The sequence below is a fragment of the Sinohyriopsis cumingii genome, chromosome 1, assembly GCF_028554795.1.
Source record: "Sinohyriopsis cumingii isolate HCF-2022 chromosome 1, ASM2855479v2, whole genome shotgun sequence".
NCBI lineage: Eukaryota > Metazoa > Mollusca > Bivalvia > Unionida > Unionidae > Sinohyriopsis > Sinohyriopsis cumingii.
The window spans coordinates 117,363,712-117,382,373 of record NC_142961.1 but is presented as its reverse complement, the minus strand read 5'-3'; the positions used below and the strand labels follow the sequence as shown (position 1 = coordinate 117,382,373).

The following is an 18,662-nucleotide window of genomic DNA, read 5'->3' as shown; positions in this document are numbered from 1 at the left end:
TACTGTTCTTTATTGTACGTAAATGGATAAAATAATAAGTTTTATGTAACAGTAGCTTGAACTGTCTCGCACAACGTCTAAAATGTTTTAAATGCTGAACCTATCTGATTGGGCTTTATATAGTACACTGCTTACGTCAGCTTCAGCAGCCGCCTGGCATTAGTATAATAGGTCTACACATGTATAGTACACTGCTGACGTCAACTTACTTCAGCAGCCGCATGGCATTAGTATTGCATTGCATCAGAAAATGATGCAATCAGCTGTGGATGATGTGAGCATGATGGTATTATGCAATGTTACATCATTATTCCGGATGTTGCTGCAGTCCTACTGGAGAAATTTACACAGTGAAACATAGAAAATGAGGTATATGAATATCTTCAAAACGAGAGCCAATACAAATTTTTCACGGTTATATTCGTGTTCGGCACACCAAAATACTACAGATTAGGGCCTTTTCAAGTCAGTAATGATTTCACTGTTGACCAGTGTTATTATTAAAAAAAATATGTATGATAAAGTCTTTTAGTGAAAACCTCATGACAATATGACTATAGGCTCAGGAGAAGTAACAATAGCATTTATAACCATAACCGTCAAAATTAGATGCCTGATCAGCACCATTTTCACTTAGGACCAGCTACATATAAGAAAGAATAACAAGTTTTTCAAGATGGCAGCCATGCTGGAAGTCTGAGCAGCACCATTTTCATTTAGGCCACCTATTAATTATATCATGTATGTTAGTATAATAAAAAAAGAAATGATGTCGCTTCACTCATCATTTTATAAAATGGAGCAAAACAAAGATTTGTATGATGGCTGTCATACCGGCCATACTTGATGTCATATCAACATAAATCTCAATCATGGACATGCTAAATATAAAACCCCAATGTAACCATGACCACCCTTTTAGGATTAGTGTTAATATGATTTGGCACCATTTTTATATAGGACCAATTTGACATCTTGTCTTTTACTGAAAACCCAATGATTATATGACCGTCTACTTAAATAATAGCTTGTTTTATTTTTCTTAGGTCGTTATTGTGTTGTTACAGACTGTCATGATGTTTCTTTCTTTATCTCCTCTTTCTTTGAAGTATAGGCTGGTCACATGTTTTCTTACACTGTAAGAAACGACAGAGCCACTTGATTTTCTTATTTGACTATTGTCATTATTGTTAAATGCATTATTATCTGTCCTACTTTATATTTTAGTACACCTTTCTTCGACATACAGCAGTCTAGAGGACTGTTTTACCTGAATGACCGGTGTGGAAGGACAAAAGATGCAGCAGATGTTGCCATTTTATATGTTGTAGGTATATTTTTGTATTTTGCAGCAACCTTCACCAAGGGCGTGATGTAACAGTCAGAATTTAAGCATATCTGTGCATTTCATTGCTTGCAATCTAGCATCAAATTTTGAGATGGCTTCCTTTGCAGCTGTAGTGTCTGTGTTTGTGTTTATATATATATATATATATATATATATATATATATATATATATATATATATATATATATGTAACAGAAGATCAGAAAAATATCCATGCTTCATTCCTTTTCAATGCTTTCACATCATCATTTTTATGGATTTTCTTAAGGTGAAAATATAATTCCTTTACATTATTTTTGTAAATCAACAAAATGATGTCATTATAATATTGAATACATAATAGTTTGTATGGCAAGAAATTAACAACTTCCCTGTATCTATATACCACACTTGTATACAAAATATAATCTGTAATGTTGAAATGCCGCGAATGTGCACTAATGTATTTGTATTGTGTAAAATGTGATCCATGCGAAGTAAAACAATCAAAAAGTTATTCTCTTATCATGATATGGAAATGTATCAGTTGATACAATGTACCAATAATCATGTATCAGTTTTTATGACTAATTAGAGCTACTAGAGTGCATATGAAATACAGTTCCTTTTCTTGAATTAAGGATTCATTATTAGTAAATAATTTATATAAGGGAAAGACTTTGAAGTTTCCTCCTGAACCATTATATATATGTTTATTGACTTTTAATAACCTGAACTCTACTGTTTTTGTTTGCTATGTACTGTCATCTTCTTTCTTAGTTCATTTTTCATCTGAACTATGTATAAAGCTTAACATCTCACACATATCAATGCATAAATCACATTTCTTGAATTGCAGTTCATGTCCTGTATAACTTTAAGTAGCTTACAATTTGTAAGTTTGTTGAGTTTCCTTCTATTACATTTAAAGAAGTTCCCGTGTATGTTTGTTCTTCACAATTGATACATTTAGCCATACTGTCATAAACATACCCTTTTTGACAGAGATTTCAGTGAGAAATCTCTCCATCATCCCAGCCAGTACAGGTGATAACCAGACTGCCTTCTACACCACCAGCATCCAGGCAAACCAGCTGCCAGTGCCGGACTTCTGCATGCTCACTGCCTATCCACACAGGAGAGTTAGTAACATTTTATAAGAGGACAGAATGGAGTCATTGATACCACCTCATTTGACTTATCCAGAGCAGATTCGGCCTCAACACACAGTGTGATGAAGCTCCTCCAAATCAGCCATGCTCACATCCGACCATATATTGGACCAAGTTTAGCTTTAAGGCCACAGTTGAGGAAATTTATAGGGTGTTGGTAACTTCAGAATGCCCTCCATACCCTACCACTACTCAAGACTATAAAGTTAAAACATCGGTGGATTTCAGTGAGGAGGAAGATATGCCATCTTTTCAGCTTCTTCCCCAGTTGGCTAAAATTAAGAGCAGTGACAAGCTTTCAAGTAGAATTGCTGACCTGGGGAATTCTAAGGCTCTTTTCTCATTTCACTGGTATAAAACTCAGTACCTTCATTAATGATCTTCTGTCCATCGATACAAATCTAGCAGTCATTCATATGTCTGCTCCACTGTTTTATAGAGTGGACAAAATTTGTTCCATGCCATGTCAGAGCTAGTATGGAACAATGTCACTCCATCTTCAATGTTAGATTTTTCATTTAGCCTCATTGGTAATTTTCTGACTCGGTGAGAAATCTGGCAGTAAGCATGCTTGAGAGGTGAAGGCCAGGATTGCTAGAGTCCTTTACAGGGCAACTCACCATGCAGCATGATTCACATCTGCGGTCCATGCTGTGCAAGCCTGGTTATACCCTGGCTTTACTGACAACAATATTTGGATCGCCATTGCTTTTTGGAGGAAATTTCGAAGAAGTTTCGAGGTGGGCAGTTCAGGAACTACCCCGCCAACTCCCTGCTCAATCCACAGGCATTTCAAAACAGTCAGTCCCTACCAGTGTGGAGGGACATTAAGTGGACTCTGGACAAGGGATCTTTTCAATCAGATTTGACAAAATTTAGATCCCAACCAACGACGGTCTAACCTAACCAATAAGGAGGCAACCATACAGTGACCTACCTTCCACATTGCCTGCAGACTGACTACCTTTGGGCAGCCAGCTCCTGCAATTTCTGGCTCACTAGATCTCCCTCTTCCTTCAGAATGATTGGGTGATCCAGGTCATTTTGGAGGAGCTTTAGATTTATCTATGCCCCTCCCCATTCCTTGTTTCCCCTCTTCCCAGATGTACAATCCATTCGGGAGAAGGATGCCTTTCTACAACAGGAGATACAGTCATTCGTCGAGAAACAAGCAGTGGAGATTGCACAAAGACCACAGTCACCGGGGTTTTATTCAAAACAGTTTCTTATTTTGGAAGGCAAATGGCAAGTTGAGGCTGATCATCAACCTGAGTTGCCTCATACAATTAATTTCACCACTGAAATTAAAGGTAGAGAAGGTGAGATCAATCCGTCTCTTCATCCTATGAATGAGTATGCCATTAATCTTGATCTGAACAATGCATATTTTCATGTCCCAATCTTACAGAAATTTCTCCATTTTGCTTTCCCTGCCACACTTTATCAAAGTCCTACCCTTTGGCCTCAACATCAGCCCATGGGTCTTTATCATGGTCACAGATTGCATTCATCACCCTGATCCGATTAACTTCATCTACAACAATAGCAGTGTACCTGGACAACATCCTCCACAAACATACAGTAAGTTCTATTCTCCTCCAAGGCAGAAACAATCTTCTCTCACTTTTAGATCATTTAGGTTTTCTAGTGAACTGGGTAAGTCAAACCCCCATCTATCCCAACTTTTTGTCCATCTAAGTATGGAGTTTACCATGAATCTGAATTGAGTATGGCTTCCTTGTGCTGACATAATCAGGATCAACAAACTCTAGTTCAGTTATTCATCCCACTTGGCCATTGTTTTAGCTTGCACAGTGGTGCCCCTTTTCAAGGCCCCTTGATGTGATCATTCCTGAATCAGTACAAACCAGACTGGCTGACCATGGGGATCTCTTTAGAGAAGCCTGAAGCAGAAAAAATGGTATGTACCAATGCCATTATATACAGTTTGTGTGCCCACCTGTTGCTGGACTTCCCTGCCATCAGCAGCATGGGGGGGGGGGCAAAGGAGGGGCCATGACACATCAACCTTTTAGAAATGAAGGCTGTCATCAATGCATTTCACTGCTGCGAAAATTGACTTGCAGGCAAAATGGTCTTCATTATGCCCAACAACTTTGTGGTAGTGTCCTGTCTCCTCAAACGGGGGCACAAAATCACCAAATCAGTTTGTTCTAATTTGGCATTTCTTCTGTATGTGCTACAATCTCCATATCATCGTCAAAATCAGACACATTCCTGGCAGACTCAGTGTCTTGGCAAAAACTCTATCCAGAAAAGGTCAAGTTCTTCACATGGAATGTTCTCCATCAATCAGTCATTACCCAGAGCTGCCCGCATTGGTCGTGTCAAAAGATCAAGTGATCAATATCTTTGCAAACAAGGTGGAATCACAAGTTGCCCACCTTTGTCTCTCAGTTGGGAGGGGTTGGCTTTTGTCCAGACAGCCTCACAAGACAAACATTTGAAACCTTTGGTTGTGGAAAGAGTCTCGAGGGTAAGAAAGTCCTCTGCTCTGAAGGCTTAAATTATAAAGATCTGTGTCACATCATTAAGAGTACAGCTCATGAGATTAGAGTGATCTCTGTTAGCCTTGTGTTCAAACATAACATTACGATCTGAGATGGGGGGTCCCGAATGGCCGAGTGGTCTAAAGCGGTCTCTGTTATGGATCACTGCCATCTCACCTCTGTCTGCATGGGTTCGAGTCTCAGATTCGGCCAATGTGGGTATGTGAGAAAGCTTCCAGTAGCTTCTCGTAGGTCGGTGGTTCTTTCCTTTTTTTCTTCTTACGTTTTCATCCTCCACCATTAATACTGGCCGCCATGTATAGCCTATCGTGTGCTGAAAAATGGCGTTAAACCCTTCAACAACAACAACGATCCGAGATGTAGATGCTGTTGGGTGGCATGAAGAGTTAACCTTCTCAAGGCAAACCTTGAACCTAGTAGGTCTGGTGGCAGCAGTCCAGATGAACACCAGACCCAATTAAAACAACCAACACAGTCTATCAGCTTCGATAGATTCACCAGTGAAAATGTATAGTTCACATAATTCAATAATCTTCTTAACCATATGAAGGGGGTCACAAGTCAAGTGACACTATGTTGTATTGCTAACATAATTAGGAGAACGGGTTATTGTTCATATCGGGATTCCAGCCATAATCCCCTAGATGGGGAATCCAGCCATAATTCCCTAGATGGATACCCATTATTGACATTGGATGCACAGCATTCCCTCCTCCTGTTACCTATTCTCCTACTATTAATGTGGTTTGGGAATGTTTTTGAAGGAGAAAGCAGATTTGTAAGTAAGTACAGTGTGACCCCGCTATAACACGGTAGTTGGGAGCCATAGAACCCGACTGAGTTATAGATCGAAACCGTGTTATAAGCAACCAGGTCATTTAGCTGAAGAAAATTATGCATGTACCCAAAACAAAATTGCGGGGAGGGGGTGTAGGTAATAAATCCGGGCAGTAAAATAACATGCTTCATCGGCACAGTTACCATCTTAAATCAATGCATATTCAATGAGAAATACACCTGTAGTGAAAACAGAGAAGACATATAATAGTTTACTTTATTTAGAGAACCACGAATTGGTACATATACGCGAATACTGTTTATATATACATGTCTAATGTATAGCATGAGTAGTATCAACACCGTGTACTCATCTGCGAACCTCATCATATACATTGAATCCACAATTGATTCCATCGAAAATATGCACACAAACCGCTTTAAAATATTCAATAATTTTGTCACAGGTGATATTGGTCTGAATTCAAAATATAGCACAATCACATAACGAATGATGCAGCACATTTACTTTTCAGTACATCCCAAGTCGGTAAAAGTTAGTTTCTGTGTTAAGCTGCTGTTGGTAGCGTTCGTAAGCATAAACATTTTCCGTACAAAAAGACAACTTTCACTGCACAGTTAGCGTGTTCCAGTCACGTTGGAAAATGCAAAAATCCATCAGATTCCATCACTTTCATCTAAACTTGGTACTGGCTTCCTTTGATGAAAAGTTCTTTGTTTTTATTGAAAGATTGTAGTCGGCTTTCTTTGATAAAGGGTGCATGCGTTATTGAAGTCACCACAAAAGGACAGCTTTGGAGAACCAAACAAATGCCCATTTCGTATTATGGTGGCAACATCAAATAATTGTATTGCATGATTGAGACCGTTTTTTTTTTCTCCATTTGCTGAGTACGTTTTCATTATCTGTGCTTCAAAGGTAATCTGTTTCCTTTGAAATTTCAGAAACTATATTATCTGGGTACATTTTTAAAATGGAATTGGCTGTCGTTTGGACTATTATAGTTACTGTCCCTCCATGCCTTTTAAAATTATTTTTTTTTATACATTTGTGGTAGTAGCGTGATGCTGCCTTCCACGCATGCGTCTGAACATTAACAAAGGGTCAACGGACGATAGAGACGCAGGTGTTCAGGTTTGATGATAGGGATTATTACAGTAAATGTGAGTGTTCTGAAGGATTTAATTCTGAGTGAAAAGAAGAAGAATTTTACTTACCATCCACATACAAATGTCAGTCTTTGTAAATATATTAATTACTAACGAGCGGCCGAAAATCCGATGAAAGATCTCCATTACCAGAAATGTCAACAACAATAAAGCGGATATTTCACAATATACGGTACTCATGCTAGATGTCATTATAAGAGGATTATAATATAATGCTGCACTGTTTAGATGGTTTGTCAATAAGGACAAAGAATTTGTTTATGTAACAATAGATAAATTTCAGTGCATTTTATATCCAATTTGCGGCTTCCTTTCATGTGGCCTCTGAATTTCTGCACTCCAAACCAATGGTTGTATATAAAAGTTCAAACAGCCAACAATGTCGCCAATAAAAAAAAATAACCACATGGTATGTTTTTCTGCCAGTAAGGAAAAACAATCCAAATTTGCAACATTGGCAAAGACCTACACGATCCCAGAATAAACTTTTTATGCGTTATTTTTTGTACTTTTAAGAAGAAAAAAACTACTTTTTTGTGTACGAGAAAAATACATACAAAACTTCAGGAGCCACGCCATGATTGTCTTGTATTATTCATATGCGATTTCTTCCCTAAAATGATAATAAAGTTTTGACGTTTTTTTTTCTTCGTACTTTTAAGAAACATTTTTTTTTGTGTACAAGAAAAACACGTATATATGAAATTTCGTGAGCCACACCACGACCATGTTACATCTGAATTCTTGTTATAATAGAGCACGCTATATCTTGGTCACACTGTACTATTGCTTCAAGAATACTTACTAACCACCCCACCATGCAAGCACCATCATTAGTATCTCGCTCAGCTAAAACAACTAGTGACACCTGGCAGTTGCAAGGGGAGGTAATGAGCAAGAGCTATTGCCCCATGTCGACCTGAGATAGCCATAAGATATTTTTTGGTCATATAGTAGGGCTGGATTTGCAAGGTAGCAGGCTGATATTCCTAACATTAATGTGATTGGGCAGGTATTCTCAGAGAAATACAGTTTACTTAAAGGTTTGCTTTCTCTAAAGATAATAACAAAGAATAATTTTTTAAAAATTGTTCAAATCTGTCTTAGGCTGCCACTTCTGGATAACACCTAACAAAGGCTTATATCTTCAATAATTTGGACCTTCAGAAAAATTAAAAACTTTATAATTGCTTAATAGAGATGACATGCAAAGCAAGTTCATATTTTAACTGAAATATGAAAATAACAAAAGCTTTAAAACTTCAAAATCTGTCCCAAAATTTGGATGCTGCTTTTGAATTGTATGACCCATCCATTCAACTGACAGTACTATTAAGCATGTAGTTGACAAGATCCTCTAGGTGTCTACTATTGTGTAAATTATTTCAGGCTTACCTTTAATGTTCATCAAACAATCTTGCCTTTTGCTAGCTTGTTGAAATACAGATGCATTCTTAGTAGTACCTCATGATAACATAATATATGTTTCTAATATCATGACATTCATTATGGCAAGGACCATCTCTAATCATATGTGGCATTCTTTGTGTGTGTGTGTCTGTGTGTGTGTAAGTGCTCCATTGTGGATGCTCATTATATCGGTGAATTTGAGATAGCAGTGGTTATTATAATGGGGATGGGGGTTATTGTAATAATAATACTGATCATCAATACATATTGTATAAATCTCATTCTTTCATGCACTAGTAAATCTTCATAGTGTCAATATATTGATCTTAGAGGTCAAAGTTCAGAATTGGCTGATGTTAAGGTTAGGCAACAAATTCTTTTTAAAAGTGCTTGGGTATATAACAGCTCAGAACAAACTAACACAAAGTATTTGCAACCATCAAAATAATGCTTGTTTGTTCAGATCTAAATGTGATGATTCGGTCCTTGAAGTTATATGCAACATCACGTATAAATTGTTGTCTCTTCCTTTTAATAATAGAAGATTTGCTGATGAATATAAATTTTAAATTTAAACCATAGCACATGGATTGGGGGAGTGGTCAGGGTTCCCAAGAAGGTCCAAATCCATAGGTTAAAGACCCCCAATCCCAGTATAGAATATTTTAAATCCAGTAGAATACCTTACATTTTGTCCCAGATATTCTTTCCAAATAATGGGCTTAAATGTTTTCCCGACCTTAGAAACTCCCCGCAGCTAATTTGTTTAATACATGAAGTACCATATCTTCTCACCTATAAGTTGAATCCAATTGCAAACTGCACAGACTCGGATCTGCCATCACATAATGCAGTGTTGGATCTGGGTTTAGGACTAGTCCATTGAACAAACAACATGAACCCAGATCTGCTGGTGTATTTTGTGATGGCAGGTCAGGATCTTTGTTATTTATATTTGGACCTGGCATATAAGCATGTACATATGGTATATGCAGCAGTGATTTGCATACACACATTTTTTATGTCGGATTAATTATGCTTCAGACTACGGTTACCTGTGATCACAATGACATTTATTACAGTGGAAGTGGTAAACTTGACTCTTATAATGGACAATTTTGCTTCCAACTCAGACATGTCTGGGAACAAAAATGCATTATTTGTTTGGTATGTTGCTTTTAGCAATGATGCAGTCATTCCCTGAGACTATACTTCTAAGAATATGTCAGAATAGTATACAAATATTTTTTATTTCTTACAAAAATTAGTCTTAAATTTAGGAAAATATGCCTGAGATTTACCAAATAATTATGATGATATTGTTTATAAGTATATTTGTTTGTTTTTTTTTTGTTTCTGGTTCATTCTGCTTGGTTATAATTGCTACATTGATAAGAAAAAAGACTGTGATTCGTCTAACATTAATTACTTACACAAAATGGTCAGAAACAAACTCGGCTGCTATAACAAAATTTGATTCTATATTGTTTTTATTGTCAGGTGGGCAAATTGGATGTCTTACTGCCCAAACATGTGCCATTTACAATCCTGTCTGGTGGTATGTGTTTCAAGGAACTTGAGAGACAGATGACTAACAGAAAATTTGTTATAATAGAGCCACGCACAGCTCAAAAGAAGTCACCTGCCAAGATATACTCTATGGTCAACAGAGTTCTGGATCAATAGCTATTCATTATTTATGTCCCCATTTGCAAGAGACTTCATTATAGCAGAAAGAAAAAGAAAAACAATGCTGCTTATTTTTATCTATTTCAGAAACTTGTGATGCTAAAAGCATATATGGTTATCATTTTCTTGGATAACCAGGTATTGAATTTTATTTATCATAGAAATAACATTGCTGAGGAACTTTGAGAACATCACTGACTCTCTAAGCTTGTGATACAAAATGCATTTGTGGCAATCAGTGATATTCAGTTATTAACACCATAGTTTGAAAGATCTTAGACAGTGGCCAGCCTTCTGATTTGTAGTTTTTCCAGTGGCACCATACAGAAATACTAGACAATATAAAATCACTAGACCTAAGTTTTTCCACTGGATCCATATATAATCACTAGGCCAAAGTTCTTCCAGTGGTACCATAGGTATAGTTATCAAAACTGACATGTAGCCTATATACATCTTAAACATGTATTTTTAAATTTCAACATATTTGTTCTTTCTTTATATATTCTTTGAACTAATTTATTCTGAGTTCAAATCTTTCTATGATTTTCATTTCACAAAATTGCCAAGGCTTGAGCTTAGCTTGTAAGCAGGAAAGGGTTTGTTTTTGTTTTTCGTTTGTTCTCTTTTTCTCTTCAAAATACTTTAGATTTAACTCGTACTCGTGGAAACTCACAAAGTTTTTTAAATTAAAAGATTTTTTAATCAGTCTTGGACAAGTGATAATTACATGCATACTTAGCTCGCATTTAGGTGAGGTATGGTTCAGAAGTGACACAAATGCTCCTTTATTTCCTTTTTTTTACTCTGATCTAAATATATACGATTAAATTTTATCAGTTGTCCATGCAGATTCAAATATGGCAATAATATTCCTGTCTGGTTGGAGTGTCTGCATCTGATGGGAGAGGCCACGGGTTCAAACCTTGGCTGAGCCTTATCAAAGACTTATAAATGGTACTAGCAGCTGCCTCGCTTGGTGCTCAGCATTACGAGGTTAGTGTTAGGACTTGTTGGCCTGATGTCAAGATAATGTGACTGGGTGGAATATGATGCTACATGTCTGCGGCATGATCTCCAAATGCTAGACGCCACTCTAAACTATTACACTGCAGACATCGTTGTGATATGACTGGAAAATTGTTAAAGTTACATTAAAAATCCAAAAACAGACACACATACCAAACCCAGTCAATACTTAAATATCGGGGCACTTGGTATTTTAATACCGAATATAGCAGTCATATAGTCAATAATCCTCTTCATTTAATTGTACTGGTGGCCTGTCTCCAGGCCGGTATGGGATAATTTGAATAATTGATGTGGAAATTAATAGCTAGTAGCATGTTTTATGTTATACCACTAAAATTTCTACCGTATATACTCACTTATCAGTCAGATTTTAATTCAGACTTCATAGACCGAGAACTGCCATTGCATTATGCACCAGCAGCTCTGGGTCTATGCTGTTTATTGAAAGCAATCAGTAGAACAAAGAACAGAACCTGATCTGCTGGCACATTATGGGATGCCATATCAGGTTGTGGTTATTTTTTTTTTCAGTTGGACCTATCTTATAAGGGAATATATATGGTAATTGTTTACCTTTAATTTTGTGGAGATATCAGGCATTTGTCCATAATTAATACAAAACAGAGTATGTAAGTAATACAAGATTAAGTATTGTATATATGTGACATATATATTTTGAAATTTACTTGAAGAAAGTCGTGAAAATTTATATGCCCACAAAATTGGGATAAGTTTTTTTTCTTCTCCATAGTGCTTTTTTGTCACAGAAATTTGACCTTTTACTTTCTCTTTGTATGACTCATTCAGACTAGAATGTTAAATAAGAGCCCAATTTAGTTCAGTTATATCTTTTTCCCTTGTTGTATACATTTATAAGATATTGATAAGGTTTGGATTCTAAATTAGAAACAGTACAGTATCTTGCAGACTGGCACCATACTTTTTTTTAATAGCTTTATCACTTTTTTCTGCATGTTATTATTCATATACATTTTTTAGGATTTAATCATGTCTTCCAAATGATTTGAAAATAAAACCAAACTAGAAAAATGGCTTCTGTTTTAAAGATTCATTATTATATAAGAATACCTATTATAGATACATATATTGAAAAACATTTATGTCAAGATCATATTTGTTATCCATATAAAATAAAAACTTCTAAAAAGTATTTTTATCAGCTTACCTTTTAGTACATGGCAGGTGAGTTTACAGTATTGGTCCATCATCTCATAATGTCTTCAAAGCATGATTGTTATTAACTTTTCAAAAGACACTTGACCTATTTGCACATTATTTTACGAAAGATATTATGGCATCAAGGCCTCCTGTGTTTGTTCATTGGATGCAGATACCCCATCCAGTATTGCTGCCATTACTTAAAATAGAAACTCCATCAATAACCTTCTTGTAAACCACTGAACAGAATTTGATTTAACTTGATAGAAAGCATCCTTGTAATTAATATTATAATGATGTCAGATTTTTTGTTTACAAAAATATTGTAAAGGAATGATATTTTCACCTGAAGAGCATCCATAAAGATTATGTGAAAAGCTTCATGGAATACAGCATGGATATTTTTCTGATCATCGGGTACATGACCTAATTTTACTATGTATTATCAGCAGATGGACAGGTTCATTTTTACATATATATATATATATATATATATATATATATATATATATATATATATATATATATATATATACACATACACACACACAGGTCACAGTATAGTAGTGGATATATGGTGCCTATTAAAAGTGTTCTCATGTGTTTAACAAGGGACATTTAAATATGAAGTGATTAGTCGAAAGGTCAGAAGCCAAGGTCACATTGATAAATTGGGAGTGAACACTTGTGGCAGGAAACTACAGTTTTGAATTTTGAAACATTGTTGAGCACAAAACTTTACATTTTTGGCTTTCATAAATTCATTCTGCAATAAATGTCAGATGAAATGGAAAGTAAAAGCATTACACAGTTCACAGTATACTGTGCAAGTAAAAAATATGAAAAAAGAAATGATATTTACACATCTAATACCAAATAGCCAGCTGATGTATTGGCTCTGGTCTTGGCTCACGATTACATGGTTTAGAGTCGTAAAGGTTAAGTTTTGTTTTTTGTATTGGTTGTAATGATACTTATAACACATTATTGGCTATATCATGCAGAAGAAATGGGAGCTAAATGCCTTACCAATGACACAACTGAGGCAGGCAACCATGGCTGGCCTTGGTGGGCATTGAACTGGCACCCTTTAGTCTGACACTACTGATGGAGCTACCCAGCTCCCCTCAGTGGGTAAGACAGAAAATTCCCAAGTGTCAAGAACAATACAAATACAATTCAGCTTAGATTTGACTTTATGAGACTTTATTTCAAGGTTGTTTTTAATTGTTTATTCACAGTAATAATGATGTCCAGGGTCTGTGATGACCAGAATAAGGATTCAGTGTGTTATCATTTCTCCTGGTTTTTTCGCCTTGAAGCATGAGCCAGAGAGTTACCTTTCTGTATGGGGGGCCCCAAGTGGTCTAAAGCGCTTACCGTTCCGGATCACTGCCATCTCACCTCTGTCTGTGTGGATTTGAGTCGAAGGCTCGGCTAGCATGGGTATGTGGGAAAGCCTGCCAGTAGCTTCTCGTGGGTCAGTGGTTCTTCCCTGGGTTTTCCAGGGTTCTTCCTCCACCATTTATACTGGCCGCCATGTATAGCCTATCTTGTGCTGAAAAATGGCGTTAAACCCTATAACAACAACAACAACCTTTCTGTATGGTTTATTCATTTTCCCTATATGGAAACTTGTTTGCAATAAATGGTTCAGTTCCTTTGCTTGGGCAGTTCACAAACCATTTTCAGCTAAAAACACATTCAGTACAATGGGGCATTCATGCCAAGGTCAACCTACAATAACATGCATTAGATAGTTGAGTTGACTATTCTTGGCCTTTTCACCAAGTTTTGAACATTAAAGATGCAGTCTCTAATGACTCCTTGTGTATGTATGTATGTATGTGTATATATATATATATATATATATATATATATATATATATATATATATATATATATATCTTAATGTATTACCCATTACATGTATTAACTATTCCTTCTGTATTGATAATTGTACGGATTTGTCCTTCAAATACATTCCACAATCAAATGAATATCAGGAATTGGATCATGCTACCTCGCAAATCCAGCCCTATTATAACGGGAAAATCGTCTTTTTATCTATCTTGTATAGAAATAACTCTTATCCATTACCTTCTCTTGCCACATGTCACCAGTTTCTTAGCTTCACAGCTGTACCTATTAGATCATAAATTTTACATCCAACAATCCAAGTCATTGTAATGTTAAATCTGGACCATCCAACTTTCATTTTGGATTTATTGTGTTGGACATATATTATTCTGCAGATCGTATACATTATTTTTACAATTTCTGCCAAATTTGAGTGACTTTATCACCTCTATGCACTTGATCCATTGAAGACCACATTACTCCACTCTGTTGTTGACCTCATGTTGTGCTTATGAGTTGGTGTGAGACTATTTTTGTTTATTCCATTAGTAATGGAGAGGGTATTAGTGAGTTAGTAATGTTCTACTATTGTTATTGTATGCTTTGTTTTTTTTTCTTCTTTTCTTGTGTTGTTTCAGTAGAAAAGTCAACTAAATGCATGAATGCACAAGTTCAAAGCATGGTCTTGAAGACATCTGAAAATATCTTATTCCATTAGTAATGATAATGATATTAGCAAGTTAGTAACGTGCTGAATTATTAATTTATGCTCTTTTTTTTAAAAAAAATGTCTTTTCAGTGGAACTAATGCATGAAGCACAAAAAGTTCAAATCCATGAAAGACAGACATGACTCTTGTATGTACTAAGTGTACATCGTCTATGCTATGCATGCATAATACATGGACAAAGGAGGTCAGGGCTATTGTAATCCAGAAGGCAGCAAAAGGGAAGAAAAAACACAATAAGTTGAAGATAGAATAGCATTGATATCATCGAGTCTTGTGGAGGATCTGGGTCCTAAATATCATTGCTTGCAACCGTCAGCCACAGTAACATCAGTGGCAGCGAAGGGAGGTCATGTTGAGATGGTACAACTGTCCATCCTTGGATAGATGTGTCACCTGGTCCAGGAAACGACAACACAATTATTGATGTCAGGCCTTTGTTTCCCTTGCTTGCTTCTGCACCTTTTTCTGACTCATTGGGGAAGTGTCGTCCCACACACAAACACACACACACACACAGAGCCTCCGATTTTAGGCTGTACAATGGGTGTAGATCCCCCTGGAAATCCTCGCATGGCCTTCAGGCATGTAAGTCCGGACATACAAGGTTTGTACTGGCACAGTCACCAACCATCTCAGCATTGGGACCTTTTTGATGAAGCAGTCTGCTCAACCAGAATTTATAGGAATCTTAATGCAGATCCATACATTTTGTTTCATTTAGTCACACTGTCAGCAACATACCCTTCAATGATGGAGATTTCAGTGAGAAATCTGTCCCTCATGCCAGGCCCTTGAGCAGCAGGTACCGGTGATAACCAGACTGCCTTCTACACCTCCAGCATACAGGCAAACCAGCTTCCAGTACCGGACTTCCACATGTTCACTGCCTATCCACACACGAGAGTTAGTAACATTTTATAAGAGGAAAGAATGGAGTCATTGATGCCACATGGTATGACTTATCCAGAGATGCATGCAGAACCAGATTGGGCCTCAACACACAGTGTGATGAAGCTCCTCCAAATCAGCCATGTTCACATCCAACCATATATTGGACCAAGTTTAGCTTTAAGGCCACATTTGAGGAAATTTATAGGGTGTTGGCAACTTCAGAATGCCCTCCATATCCTACCACTACTCAAGACTATAAAGTTAAAACATCGGTGGATTTCAGTGAGGAGGAAGCTATGACATCTTTTCAGCTCCTTCCCCAGTTGGCTAAAATTAAGATCAATGACAAGCTTTCGAGTAGAATTGGTGAATTCTGAGGCTTTCTTCTCATCTCACTGGTATAAAACTCAGTACCTTCAGTAATGATCTCCTCTCCCTTGATAAAAATCTAGCAGTTATTCATATGTCTATCCATGGTTTTATAGAGCGGACAGAAATTTATTCCATGCCATGTCAGAGCTAGTATGGAATGATGTCACTACATCTTCACTGTTAGATTTAGCCTCATTGGTAATTTTCTGACTCCATGAGAAATCTGGCAGTAAGCATGCTTGAGAGGTGAAGGCCAGGATTGCTAGAGTCGTTTACACGGCAACTCACCATGCCATGGCCATTGCATTGACAGCTTTGGCCAACTTTGATCTGATACATCATGATGCATATCTGTGGTTCATGTCGCTGAAGCCTGATCATACCCTGGCTTTACAGACAACCACATTTGGGTCATTATTTTTTTTTTGGCGGAAGAATTGAAGTTTTGATGCAGGCAGCTTGGGAACTACACCTCCAACTCCATTGCTCCACCCACAGGCATTTAAAAAACTATCAGTCCCCACCAGGGTGGTGGGACATTGAGTGGACTCGGGGGACAAGGGATCTTTTCAATCAGATGCGAAACAATATAGATCCCAACCGAATGCCAGGGGACAACAGTCTATCCAAATTAAGAGGCAACTTACCATACAGAAGAAGTAAGAAACCAAGTTTCTCTGCCTTCAAGTCTATTACCATAAACATTGACATACTCACCCCACTGCCTGCAGACTGCGTACCTGTGGGTGGCTAGCTCCTGCAATTTCTGGCTTACTGGATCTCCCTATTCCCTCAGATTGATTGGGTGATCCAGGTCATTTTGGGGAAGCTTTAGATTTATCTAAGCCACTCCCCATTTCTTGTTTCTCCTCTTTATGTATGTACTGTCCAGTTGGGAGAAGGATGCCTTTCTATAATAGGAGATAGTCATTCGTTGAAAAATAAGCAGTGGAGATTGTGCAAAGACCACTAGCACTGGGGTTTTATTCAAGACAGTTTCTTATTTTGGAAGGCAAATGGCAAGTTGAGGCTGATCAACAACCTGAGTTGCTTTATACAGTTAATTTCACCATGAAAATTCAAGGTGGAAATGGTGAGATCAATCCATCTCTTCATCCTAATTATAAATCAGTATACCATTAGTCTTAATCAGACCAGCACATATTTTCATGCCCTTATCCACCTAATGTTACAGAAATTTCTTCGTTTTGATTACCTCATCACACTTTATCAGTTCAAGGTTACGGACTGCATTCATCACTCTGTTCTGATTAACTTCATCTACAATGATAGCAGTGTGTCTGGACAACATCCTCCACAAATGTATGGTAAGTTCCATTCTACTCCAAGACAGAAACAATCTTCTCTCACTTTTAGATCATCTAGGTTTTCTAGTGAACTGGGTAAGTCAAACCCCCATATATCCCAACTTTTTGTCCATCTGGGTATGGAGTTTACCACCAACCTGAATCTAGTATGGCTTCCTTATGTTCACATAATCAGGATCATCTTGGCAACTCTATGGATTGTTCAATGCGGTAGCAGATTTGATCACACTCTGCCTTTTTTAAAATCCCAGTTGTGCCCCTTTTCAAGTCCCCTTGATCAAACAGTCTTTTTCATGCCCAAGATGAGATCATTCCTGCATCAGTATTGCAACCCAGATTGGCTGACCATGGGGATCCCATTGGAGAAACCTGAAGCAGAAATAATGGTATGTACCAATGCCATTATATACAGTTTGTGTGCCCACCTGTTGCTGGACTTCCCTGCCATCAGCAGCATGGGGGAGTCAGGGGAGTGGCCATGACACATCAACCTTTTAGAAATGAAGGCTGTCATTAATGCATTTCACTGCTGCGAAAATTGACTTGCAGGCAAAATGATCTTCATTATGCCCAACAACTTTGTGGTAGTGTTCTGTCTCCTCAAACGGGGGCACAAAATCATCAAATCAGTTTGTTCTAATTAGGCATTTCTTCTGTATGTGCAACAATCTCCATATCATCGTCCAATACAGACACATTCCTGGCAGACTCATTGTCTTGGCGGAAACTCTATCCAGAAAAGGTCAAGTTCTTCACATGGAATATTCTCCGTCAATTAGTCATTACCCGGATCTGCCCAAAAGTTGCCCACTTTTTTCTCTCCAGTCCCAGACCCAGAAGCTTGGGCCATAGATACTGTGTCACTCAGTTGGGAGGGGGGTTGGCTATTGTCCAGACAGCCTCACAAGACAAACATTTTAAACCTTTGGTTGTGGAAAGAGTCTCGAGGGCAAGAAGGTCCTTCACTCTAAAAACTTACATGGGGAGGTGGCAAGTTTTCAGGGACTGGTGACATATCAATTACATTGTTCTTCTGAGTGCCTCAATCCCTCAGCTGGCCAACTTTTTTCTATGGCTCTTTAAAGAGTATCAGTTGGCTAGAATTACTATCAAAGGCTACTGCTTCATGATATCTGATCATTCTGGCATCATGATAGACATGATATTATGAAG

The 18,662-nt window shown here is 37.4% G+C and overlaps 1 protein-coding gene across 2 annotated transcripts in view; it reads left to right on the top strand.

Moving 5' to 3' along the window:
• LOC149807719 (uncharacterized) overlaps window positions 1-18,662 on the top strand; it is a 105,645-nt gene that overhangs the window by 68,246 nt on the left and 18,737 nt on the right. The window contains exons 9-10 of one of the 2 annotated variants that reach the window (XM_089969718.1): window positions 1,228-1,327; window positions 9,909-12,173. In XM_089969718.1, coding sequence (XP_089825844.1) covers window positions 1,228-1,327; window positions 9,909-10,094 — 286 coding nt within the window. In that variant the 3' untranslated portion in view covers window positions 10,095-12,173. Of the gene's footprint in view, window positions 1-1,227; window positions 1,328-9,908; window positions 12,174-18,662 lie in introns of those variants that run through there. The other variant, XM_089969726.1, reaches the window with a different exon arrangement.